The sequence below is a fragment of the Nannobrachium achirus genome (genome assembly GCF_963921795.1).
Source record: "Nannobrachium achirus genome assembly, chromosome: 18".
Taxonomy (NCBI): Eukaryota; Metazoa; Chordata; class Actinopteri; order Myctophiformes; family Myctophidae; genus Nannobrachium; species Nannobrachium achirus.
The window spans coordinates 27,958,592-27,971,377 of record NC_137825.1 but is presented as its reverse complement, the minus strand read 5'-3'; the positions used below and the strand labels follow the sequence as shown (position 1 = coordinate 27,971,377).

The following is a 12,786-nucleotide window of genomic DNA, read 5'->3' as shown; positions in this document are numbered from 1 at the left end:
CTGTAATTTATGATTTCTGTAGCATTGTCTTAACCTGTATGTATTGATGTCATTGCTCTAACAGCTACAGGTGGAGCCAGGGGTGCTGCTTGATGTGTAACCTTGAGATGTTAGTCTGTGTTTATACCAGAGCTGTGTTCAAAAGGTAGGTCCCATTTGTATATGGTATTTTGAATTGTGTGTTCTATATTACATGCTTGTGCTAAATGGTAAATGGTGCATTTAAACAACGCCTTATCCAAGGTGGTTTACATTCAACCATTCACAAGGCACCAAGCCGCGCCACCAGCTTCTTCCTGCAGAGGGCGCACATGGTGTTTTATTTATTTTTGAGCGGTGGTCACAACGCTCCTATACGTGGCCGTGTGTGTGGGTCTGTCTGTCTGTCTGTCTGCGTGTCTGTCTGTCTGTCTGTAGCCTGCAGTAACCTTTTCTGACCACACATGTTAAGGGAGGGGCGCTGTTGTTCAGGCCAGGCCAGACCAGGCACACACACACACACACACAGGGGGGAAGGGGGGGGGGGGGGGGGGGGGAACCACCGCTCAGTTCACACGGGTGTGATTTTTTCATTCTGCATGAATGTTAATAATTTCTGCTTTGATCCATCAATAAATATGATAATGAAATGTAACAGTATGTATATTTATAATAGTTTTCTGCTGTTCAGACCATTTCTTTAGAAGCATTATATCATTGTAGAACATACAGAAACATTTGTTGAGTATATATATCTTTCTTTTTTTAATATCAATAAATAATACAAAGGATGCGTAAAAAAAGACATACCACGCTTTCCTCCAGGTGAAAAGTGTTGGCGCAAGTAATGATGAAGTCAAAGGTGCGACAGAAGTGGTTCGAGTTTTGAGCGCAATCTGCCACATGTGTTGAAGAAGACTAATCGCTAACTTCTACTCTACTAGAACTACAGAAATGGCACCTTTAGTGGTCCGTGGGATGGCAACACTGGTTTTTCTTTTCAACAACCACCACGACCCGATCCGTGGTTGGAGCGTCGCTGGTCCAATGGCTCGTTTTGGATCGATGGACAAGCTTGTTCTGGGAGCTCTACCGGCTGTTTGTGAGAATCCGAAATTGGTACCCAGTATCTGTTCGCCGCCGTGCTCGTGGCCTTAATCCCGTGCTGCTTTGTGGGCATGATTTGCCTTCCCGCGGCCTCTACCTCCATGTCTGGAGAAGGATTGAGGCCTTTGAGGATGAATCCTACCATCCCGCAGAGAGTTCCAAGCTCTGGGTGGAGTGTTCTTGGCTCTGTTTTTTTTTATCTGATTATTTATCTCCACACAGAGCCAACATGGCGAGGAGTTTAAAAAAACGTTTTGCAGGGATTTTGCGGGACATGGAATCGATGATGATCCGCAACGATGACATGAGGAGGTCATGTGTGGCAAAGTACGGGGAAGACTTCTCTTAAAAATATACTGCAGACCAGTTAGCACCATAGAGTTAGCACCGGGTGGTCGGACTCGGCACACAGGTCCCGCAGAGAGTTCCAAGCTCTGGGTGGAGTGTTCTCGGCTCTGATCGACGACTGACAGCCCTCCACCTCCTCCACCAGCTCCTCCAGTCTCCCAGCTGGTTCTCCAACACCCGCTGCTGGCCACAGCTGCTGGCCTGCACAGGGAGGAAGGACATCAATTTACAGTTACAATACACTGCACTGTAGGGATATCTACTTTTCTTTGATGTCCTTTGTGTAACCCCTAGAGGGGGACATAGGAAAGTGATGTCATAAGTGACACAGGTATTTAAGGGCTTTCTAGACAGGCAGCTACCAGGTCTGAAATCTGCAGGTAGCGTGTTGTTGAGAGGAAGATGTGTGAGTGCTGCTCTGTTAACCAAGACTCTTTTGCTTGTGTTTTGTATCTGCTCTTTTACTGTTATTTTGGTTTTATGGTTTACAATGAGAATGGGTTTTATAAATGTTTGGGGTGTGGCTCCACCCTCTCCATATGGTGTAGGTAAGGTATTTAAACAGGAGAAATATGTATGTGCAGAGGTGAACATCAAAATGGTTTGCCACATTTCCTGTAATTTATGATTTCTGTAGCATTGTCTTAACCTGTATGTATTGATGTCATTGCTCTAACAGCTACAGGTGGAGCCAGGGGTGCAGCTTGATGAGTAACCTTGAGATGTTAGTCTGTGTTTATACCAGAGCCGTGTTCAAAAGGTAGGTCCCATTTGTATATGGTATTTTGAATTGTGTGTTCTATATTACATACTTGTGCTAAATGGTAAATGGTGCATTTAATTTAAACAACGCCTTTATGATCCAAGGTGGCTTACATTCACCCATTCACAAGGCACCAAGCCGCGCCGCCAGCTTCTTCCTGCAGAGGGAGCACAAGCACATGGTGTTTTGTTTTATATTTTATTTTAATTCATTCTGAATGAATGTTAATAATTTCTGCTTTGATCCATCAATACACATGATAAAGAAATCTAACAGTAGCCTATGCATATTTATAAAACTTTTATGCTGTTCAACACAGACCATTTCTGTAGAAGCATTATATCATTGTAGAACATAATCCTACAGAAACGTTTGTTGACTAAATGTTTTTTTTTTTTTTTTTTTCTTAAAAAAAATTATCCCGCTCCCTACCTCCGGTTCAGCCAATCCAATCAACTGTGGGACACATCCACTCATGGGCCCCGGCTGCAGCTGGACGCTTCTCAATCACAAGCTTCAGGGTGTTGTTGTTTGATACACGTATCTGACGCGTCCACATGTGTTGTTGAAGAAGAAGACTACTACTTGTCTACTTCTCTACGACTACTAGAACTAAAGAATGGCACCTTTAGTGGTACGTGGGATGAGAAGGCAGATTTTTTTTGCGCAACAACCTCCACAACCCGGTCCGTCGTTGGAGGATGGTCGGCGGGGTCCAATGGCATGATGCGCAGCGAACTTTGGACGTCGGCTCACTTCACCTCCCGTTTGGCAAAGTCGGATGGCTTGACTCCAGTCCAATGGCTCGTGTTGGATCGGTGGTGTCGCCTTTTCTGGGAGCTCTACTCGCTGTTTGCGAGAATCAGAAATTTCTTCCCACGATCTGCTCGCCTCCGTGCTCCCGGCCGTGCTCCCCTGCAGATTTTGGGGCATGAATTGCCTTCCCGTGGCCTCTTGCTCCATGTTTGGATAAGGAGGATCGAGGCCTTCGAGGATGAGTGCTACCAGGCGGTCGGCAGAGCCGAGAACACTCCACCCAGAGCTTGGAACTCTCTGCGGAGCAGCAGAACCTGTGTGCCGTACATCGGTAGGTTTACAAACAGCTTTTCCACATTTTGTCCACTCAGGTGCATAACATCTCCTCATCACCAGGCCTAATTATGCCTTGGCTGACAATCAACCAGGCCTGGGAAAGGCGTGCCCTTGGTGCCCAAAATCATTCAATTAACCAAACCAATAAGCAAACTACAACTAATAATGCCAAATAATATTACAACACAAATATTATAAAGCAAATTACAATAATCTAAAAGAAAATAAGTGCTAATTTGCAAGGCTAGGCCCAGCCAGCCAGCCTGAGCCAGGCTATATCACAGTTTATTTTTTCCGGCCATAGGCTATTAGTCTAGTAGCCAGCCCATAGAGCCCCATTGTGAACCCGGACATTTTGAGTACCCTAAAGTTTTATGTTAGAAATGTTGAGTATGGGTCCCCAGCATGTAGAAACTGCCGGATGCTAACTTGTATATGTTGAGCAATTTTCATAATTAGCATAATCAGCTTTAATTAGCATAATCACCTAGGCCTATAATAATGGATAATATGTCAAAAACTGATTGGCTGATTTGAACAATATTGGAGTGGTTTTGGGGGTTATTGAGGATGCTGAATCCATTTCTGACATTTTCTAAATTCAAAATGGCTGTTTTAAACCGGAAATGGCCATATACCAACTTAAATTTGGTATGATTTTGATCATTTTTTGTTGAGTTTCCAAATGATGAAGTGACTATTTTTGCTAGGCTATTGTGGCAGTCATTGTTCTAATCATTTTGTGTGGATTGGCTATATTTGGCTTTTGAAATGCAGATAATGTATAAGCATATAAATAACCACATTTATAATTTAATTCATAATCAAAATCAACAAAAAAGTATCAAAATCATCCCAATTTAAGTTGGTATATGACCATTTACAGTTTAAAGCGGCCATTTTGAATTTCGTAAATGTCAGAAATGGATTCAGCATCTTCAATAACCCCCAAAACCACTCCAATATTGTTCAAATCGTCCTATCAGTTTTCGACATATTAATCATACTAGCCCTTACCCGTTCAAAGATATGAGCTCCAAAATGATGTGCAGTGTGTGGGTTATGGGATGTGCACTGTGCACACAGTATATGAGGGATGGAAAGTAACTTTAACTGGTGCTTGCATGATGTACTGTAGGAGCATCAATGTAAGAAACCCGTTTCGTTTAATGGCTACAGAGATACTGTCTATTCTGAATCCATTGCAAACATTTGTTTTGCACCAAAAACATTCCTTGGGCTAGAAATGGACCCCCATATCACTGTGAAAAGTGATGACTCATCACTAAACCATCATTTTATGGGCTGTTTTTAGCCCAATGAATGTTCTTTTGTGCAAAACAAATGCTTGCAATGGATTCAGAATAATTAAAAACACCTAGTTAGACCCCTCACATCCCACTTAAAGCATATTTTTGGGGAGTGATTTTTTCCCCCTATAGTATAGTGAGTGAATGAGACCCAGAATTACCCTAGCTGTCAAAGATTTTCCTAGGGAAACTGAATTTCAGTCTTTGTGAGATGTGTTACTAGACACCTTTAAAACACATTGGTGAAGCAATGTTTTGGTAAGGAATTTATTCCAGGACTTTTTAAGATATCCCCTGATTACTACAATCAGCGGCCATCTGATGCTATATTTATGTAAAACTAAATTGCAAAAAAAAAAAAAAACTCTGTCCAACTTAAGTCTCTTAGGAGTAGCCATAAATCATAACACCGGTAGAGGTCGCTAATATTCGGACGTCTCTACTGGAGTTATAAGAGGGAGTCAGAGGGCTCTCGCTGGTTGAGCTCCAACGTCCATATTCATATAATGCACACTTGCCCAAAATACTGAAGTGGTATAGATACATTGATGACGTATTCTGTCTGTATCAAGGGTTATCCCCTTCTGCGGTGGAGGAAGTCATCAACAGCGGGCAGATAGGTCCATAGGACCTCACCTCGGAGCTAACAACAGATCGCCAGCGGAGGGTGAGGTTCTATATGGGGCTAGGCTGCGGCGCGCCAGGAAACGACATTGATGTTCCATGGATTGAATTGTTGCCATAATGACTGAATCTACTACACCACAGGTAAGGAAAGAATTTGCCTACAGTGGTGGAAAAAGTACTCAAATTCAATACTGCATTATAGAAAAACGGTTGTCGCTAGCCTACATTATTTTGCATGCTTTATTCCCAGTGAGCAATAGTTATATGTCTATTAGACGTCTAAAATCGGTCTAATCCAGTGTTTCTCAAACTTTAAAATTTCAAGGTCTCCCCTGTCCATACTTCGACCGAAACCGAAGATTTCGATTAGACCAAATGAGAGTTCGTAAATGTCCACGTCGGAAAACACAACTCACCGAACCTTTCAGTCGAAGTATAGACAGGCCTTAAAGGAGTAGTTCACCCCCAAAATGACTTTTTTTCTATTGATTAGTCATGCCATGGAGAGTAGAGTTCAATAATATTTTTTGGTTTTTGTCACATTCCTAAGACAAAAATTTGATTCGAGTAAATTTACCCCCATTGATTCCGGATGGTGACCCGTTTCGAAACGGGTCACCATCCGGAATGAATGGGGGTAAATTTATTGTTATCACATTTTTGTCTTAGGAATGTGACAGAAACCAAAAAGAATTATTGAACTCTAGTCTCCATGGCGTGACTAATCAATAGAAAAAAAGTCATTTTGGGGGTGAACTACTCCTTTAACTCTCTGACTGTTTACAAATGGTACAAAATGGTTCCATTTGTACACGGTCAGAGTTACAGGTTGTATGGGTCCATTTAGACCCCCCTAAAGGAACCCACAGAGTCCCTGGAATCCTCTTTGAGAAACACTGGTCTAATCAATGTCTTGTCTAAAGAAGACTGTTGTCTTGTCTAAAGAAGACTGTTAGTGCCTCTTGTATGTGAAAGGTTTTTATAATGATTTTTCTTTCCTTGCAGCGAGAACTAACCAAGAAAGGAAGGATGAACTCGACAGACACTCAGTATCTGCAACCAGGAGCATCATGAACAACATGTCATTTCATTAAAAATGTAAAAGATATACAACTTTTATTTACACAAGTTAAAATATACAATAAAAAATATATATACTGGTCTGTTGTACGTGGTTGTTCCAGGGACTCAGTCAGGGGTCTGATTTGGCAGGGGTCTCGGTGGACCATACCTATTTCAGACAGGTCGGGGAAGTAGGGTTCTACGTGGTTAGTTCTTTAGCAAATTCTCAGCTCTTGTGATGTTGTCAGCCAACATCTGTCCACGAACACACAGCTCCTTTTCCCTTCGCTCCAGTGTTCTTTCGACGCTGTCTCTCTGTCTCTCAGCAGCTTCATGTTTTACTTCTCCAACATTGTTTTTATACTTTTTATTTTATACTATTTTGTTTTTATGGAGTTTGAAATAAATGTATTTTTTTTTAAACCCACGAGTACCTACTGTTTCTGTTATTTATTTTTTGTAATGACTGCAGAAAAAGTGTGATGCCGTTTTATTTTTCTGACCCTTTCTGAACATTTAAACAATGTTCCTCAGTTGAAAGCAGAACAATGTCCTTTTCTATTTCAGTGTTTGGTCGTCATTTATTTCCCACGCACTGTATAGCCTATACCTGCTGCTCATTATACTGGAGCTACTTTTCGCTTTCACTTCGATTTGAAATCGTCATCGCACCAGAAGTGTCCAAAGTCCACATTCACATGGTTTCATCATCTGTGCTTGATGCATTTACTAATGGCGAATGGCAGCTTCTAATGGAAATTGTAATTGCTTTCATAATGAATGTAGGTCTGTGAGATTATGTACTGTATGGTGTAAAATGTTTGTTGTTGCAAAAATTACTGTATTTATATTAAACATTAGCAACACAAGCAGATACCCTGCATGGTATGGATATGTGTGGGTTTACTACAGGAGTCAACAGGTGGTCTGGGACCATAGGGGGTCCTAGAATTGCTACTGTGTAGCAAATGTAATTCATTTCCAATTGTCAGGTTGGGGTTCCCAGTGTGTCAAATAATTATGACAAATTATATTTTATTTACACTTTAGCGCTCTGCCAGCTTGTGTCAAGTCTGAAGCCATCTATGATGAAAAGTACCATTCACTCTGGGCACTATAACTATTCATTTGTGTTTTTTATAGGCCTATAGTCGGTGTGAAGTTATCCATTTGACCACAGTTTTTGTTATGGTGTGTGCGAATGGCCCTTTAATCTGCAACAGAATTGCATATATTTTGGGCCCTTGCTTCATCTTGGCTATTATAAACGTTGAAGACCCCTGTTTTACAACATGGGGTTATGAGTTCAATCATTAGTCCTTGGGCGCTGAATAGCCTTATCTATAAAGCAAACAACTATGAGCTACAAACTTGGGAAATGAAGCTCACTTTATGTCTCACATTTCAAAGTCCGGCATATTTCAATATTCCGAGGTACCAGTGCGTTTAGGGCAGGGGTCTTCCGTGACCCCTAGGGTGTCATCGGGGATACTGCAGGGGGTCCCCGAAATTGTTGGAGAGAAAAAAAACGTTATATATAGGCTATTTTTATATTATGTATTTTTATTAAAAAAAGAGGAAAGAAATGTAATTTGTCTTTAAATTTAATAAAGAAAACATGATTATTAATCTATATATTAATCTATTGTTTTAATAGTGTTGAATGTACAATAACAAGGTATGTTTATACACAATTGTATACATGCATATACAATATATGTTGTAGCCCCACCCCCACCTTACGAGGTAGGGGGTCCCTGCTCCATCTCCCCATCAGTGTGAGGGTCCCTGGCCTGAAAACGTTGAAGACCCCTGGTTTTGTAGCCTCGTGAACAGAAGGCAGGAGGAGTCAGTTTACAGGCTGCTTTGAGACAATGAAGTTAAGGAGAAGAGATTGGAGGGTAGGCTATAGAAAGTTTGACAGCTAAGTTAATTCTCCATTTAGATTAATTATGAAAACACATTTGGTAATGAGGGCCATAGAGCTAATTAAGAATGTTTATCAGCTGTACTTTCCAAGCTATCGGACCAGTGGACGCAGCTTTCTGAACTGTTTACAACTGCTGTCAGGTCCGGAAAGTGAAACAGGTGAGCCTTATTCGATTTGTTCAACTATAAATTCAACAGAGACATGGCTAATAATGGTATACTGGTCTCCGAAAACCTAGTAATCTGTCTATTAGTTAAAAAGGAAAAAAAACTGCCATTCAACATGTTCACAAAGATATTCTTCTTTTGCTTGTGTCTAAATTCATTCAGGCATGGGTTGTCGCTAAGTTGCAGATGGATGGATCATAAATTCAGACAATATAGTGATAACTCCTTGCTTTTGCTGGCTAGGCTGGTAAGTGGCCTTATATAGGATCATGAATGAAACATGTTTTTAAACTTTTGACATCTCGCACTGTCATAATGGATGCTTAATTTTTGTGTCAAACGTAGGGTGGAGCTTTTACAGAGGAGGATTCTGCTGCAGTTCCCTTCCCACATGGCATGTACACTCATGCATTACAAGCATCGGTAAGTTCTGATTGATTGATTGACTACTGTATTTTTAGCATTTCGCAGACGAAAAGCACAGGACAGTTGTAGACTACAGTTATAGTTCTCACTGAGTCATAAAATGTATTTTCAATTCTTCATATGGGAAACGTGCACATCTCCAATTCTCCATCACCCCATATGATGAAAACATACATAAAAGTGGTGTAATTCTTTAGTGCTGAATTGTATAATTGTATAATTATACATATATAATTATACAATTATATAATTGTATAATTTGTGCTGCTTCATTTTTGAGATACTAAGTTTGCTGAGCCTTGCACCCCCAATCTTTTGTCTCGAAATCCCCCCAAAATTGTGTCATTGTCTGCTCTAATTTGTGCGTTGAAATCATCAATTTTGTTTATATATATAAATATGTATATTGTTATGAATTAGCAGAATATAGCAGCCTAACAGTGGTGTGGCCTACAGAGGGCGGTGTAGAGCAGCAGTGCTTAATATTAGAACATAGCGGCAGAACAGTATGTAGAATAACTAAAAGAATGTACCAGCACAGATTATAAAATTGCAAGCAATTTCCCAGAATTGCATTCTTTCTATTTAATTGATCAACCCCCAAGAATAACTAACCATTACTTGAGGAGTAATAACTACTGCTGCCTGCATTACATTTATGTACTTACATATATGTAATGCAGTAGTATTTATTGAGGTGTTAACATGTGTTAAGTGTTTAATCAATCAAATCTACAAAGTATTACACTATTAGTTTGTCACTGCATTGCTACCTCCTATATAGAATAAAATATTGGTATTATGTTCTCATAATGTAATAATATTGGCCTAGCTCTACTGTAGTGGTTTTTCAGCCGTTTCTTTCTGTTCACAGCCGGAGGACAAGCTTGCCTTCATTGTGCAGACCATAGAGGAGATGGCTGAGCTATTTGAGGAGGACATGGACTCTGTGTCGTGGGACGACAGCAGAGTGGAGGACTTTGTTAATGTCTTAGTCCAGCAGGGCGAGGGCCTACGCTCCTGTGTAAGCATTGATGTTAACTAAAATTGTATTTTTCTTGTGTTTTGTGAAATCCTGCAGACAGTGGTGGGAAAAGTACTCACATTTTTTACTTAAGTAAAAGTATCAATACTGACCAAAATACCTAGAGTGGAATCCGCCAATGCATTTCAATGAGAATGGAGCGTTTTTTTTTTTTGCAGAAATCCTCTACTGGCAAAAAAAACCCCGCTCCATTCTTGGCATCACAATTTATTTAAAGTACTAAAAGTAAAAGTACAAAATGTTTGAAAATAGCAGATCCACAAGCTCACAGCGCGTTGCGATAGATCGGCTATTTTTAAATAGCATAGGTATGAAATAGGGATAAAGTGGTTTATGTATGTTTTAACATATTATAGAGTAGAAATAAAAGTATTGGAAATTGGAGATACTCAAGTAAAGTAATACAGTACTTAAGTAAATGTACTTACTTACTTTACACCACTGCCTGCAGAGATGTAAAATAGAATATTATATCACAATTATGTTATGGCCTCTGGCTTCCTGCCAAAGACTAAGTGTATTGTTGAAGAACTAATTAAGCGTTGGATCAGTGAGATGACCAATTATGGTCTTATTATTCTGTCTCAGGTGGTGAATCGGAAGAAAAAGAGCAGGAAGCTGCACTTGTACTTCAAGAGGCTGTCACACCATGTCCTGGAACACATGGTGAGAATAATCTAACCTCTGTTTGAGCTCTTCTGATTGAGGTTTATTAATGTAGGCCAGGGGTCTTCAACAGGGGGTCCGGGACCCCTAGGTGGTCCTCAGAGTCACTACAGGGGGTCCTCCAAATCATTGAGTGATAGAAAGTTTTTTTCTCCATTTTTTTATATTAACCCTAGTGTCCATATTCTCAGAACTTAAGCCAAAAATAGCAGATCTACAAGCTCACAACGCGCTTGTAGATCGGCTATTTTCAGCAAAAAGCTTTGGTGTAGAGGGGAAAAAGAGCAGACTAAGTACAGAGTGAAAGGTCAAGTTTATTAAGTGTGGACGGTTCAAGTGGTTAAATATCTGAAAACACAAATTGACATGAATCCAAAATACACTGATTGTGCTGTCAAACATTGAAACTATATGGAATCTATGAGAAGGTTGTGGGGGTCCCTGCTTCATCTCTCTCTCAACTAAGGGGTCCTTGGCCTGAAAACGTTGAAGACCCCTGATATAGGCGTTGACATTTAGGCCTGACATATGTTTTCTGAAAAACGTCAAATATTATTCAAAAATGTCAAAAACAAATATGTTGCTATTACTGTACATGTACTGTATTACACACAAATCATTTGTTCCCTGCCTGAATGGGTTAACCGAGGCCGATTTTAAAAGCGCCTTCTAAAAAGATTTATTAGAAAAAGACATACTGTTAAATATACAGTATTTAGACAAAATAGACAATCTACGAGCTCACAACGTGTTGCAATGCAACAGGCAACACGTTGTGAGCTTGTAGATCTGCTATTTTCAAAAAGTAATTTTAACAGTAGAAATCTTGTATAGGGGTCCCTGGCACAAAAATGTTGGGGTCCACACAGCCAAATACGTTACTAATTTGGGAGTCATTTACCTGACTGCTCAACACTGTTTCCTGTGTGCAGGGTCACAGCGCTGAGGCCTGGGAGCTGATCAGGAAGGAGATCAGAAATCACCTGCTGAGACTTGACCTGCTGGCTTCTTCCACATTCAACACAAACTGAAAGCTCACATTGTTTGACACTCAACCTTTGCATTTCTCTTGAATTTGATTTATTATCCAATTCATTTATTTTTATATTTATTTATTTATTGGTCCATGTATTATTTATTTGGTGAATTAAGGTAGATAATTGCAAACATAATTTATTGTACTTGTTATTTATTTATTGCAATTCAATATACAGATGCCACAAAACATGTATGTTTATTTACATATGCTATTTATTTGAACCTGTTACAGCAATTAAAAGATGAAAAATCAGTGATTGTTACTATTCCTTTTTATATTAAATACCGGTAAACATCTATCATGTGAGAAAGGGATACTCAATGGAGTGTATAGCTCGCCAGGTCGGATTGCCTACCCATGGTTGTGTAAGAGGCAGAATGTTGGCAACATTCCATCAACCTAAAAGGCATGTATGTTGTAATGTTGTATGCATGCACTATTGCACTTACAGAGTGGCGGAATTAATGCAACTAATTGTCATAGCAGAATTGGGTGGCATTTATTTTATTACATAACATTGTCAGATAATCGCAGTATGATCAAGTATCAGGAGGTTCTCTTATTGTCTGTGTGATGCACGTGTACAATTTCACATAGTACTCATATTATGTAAAAACCTGGAATTAAATAAATACAGAGATCATTATATCCAAGGTTTTATTGCAGTTTAAGCGATACAGGTTAAATCCAGTGCAGGTCCACGGAGCAAAGCAACTGCATACATACAGCAACAACATGACTCTAGCACCTCGGTATACCCATGTTCTATACCTTCTCATAATGTCCTGAGTCTGAATACTGAGGACATGATATAATATTTATAATAAGTCAAGGAAATACTGCTGGATATCTACTCCAATCTACTCCAATCCAATATCTGTTATTACGTCAGGAAGATAAGGACCCCAGTGTATTCCATTCATATATGAATTGTACACTTATCCATGCCAGAATCAATGAATGCAAAAATATGTATTTTTACGCCGTACTCATTAATCAAACTGCGACTGTCAACTCCCTGGTCCCTGTCTATTACACTTCAAGTTCTCAACGTCTTTTTCAGGCTTAAACTCCTGTCCACCTGTGACCTGAATAGGTTGTTCCACTATCAAGTGCAGGTGCAAGATAGAAATGGTTGTGACTTCTTAACCACTGTGCTTCTCTGATCACTCTAGCTGACCACACAAAAGTGTAGATCTGTCATGATGACAAACACCATATACTC

General features: G+C 39.9%; 1 protein-coding gene across 1 annotated transcript; it reads left to right on the top strand.

Moving 5' to 3' along the window:
* Window positions 1-5,343: 5,343 nt before the first annotated feature.
* LOC308303007 (interferon a3-like) lies at window positions 5,344-11,553 on the top strand (the record flags this gene model as incomplete). Its single annotated transcript, XM_080747326.1, has 4 exons — window positions 5,344-5,367; window positions 9,686-9,835; window positions 10,445-10,522; window positions 11,455-11,553. 4 exons carry the CDS (start codon window positions 5,344-5,346, stop codon window positions 11,551-11,553), a joined length of 351 nt encoding a protein of 116 aa, XP_080603452.1.
* Window positions 11,554-12,786: the final 1,233 nt, after the last annotated feature.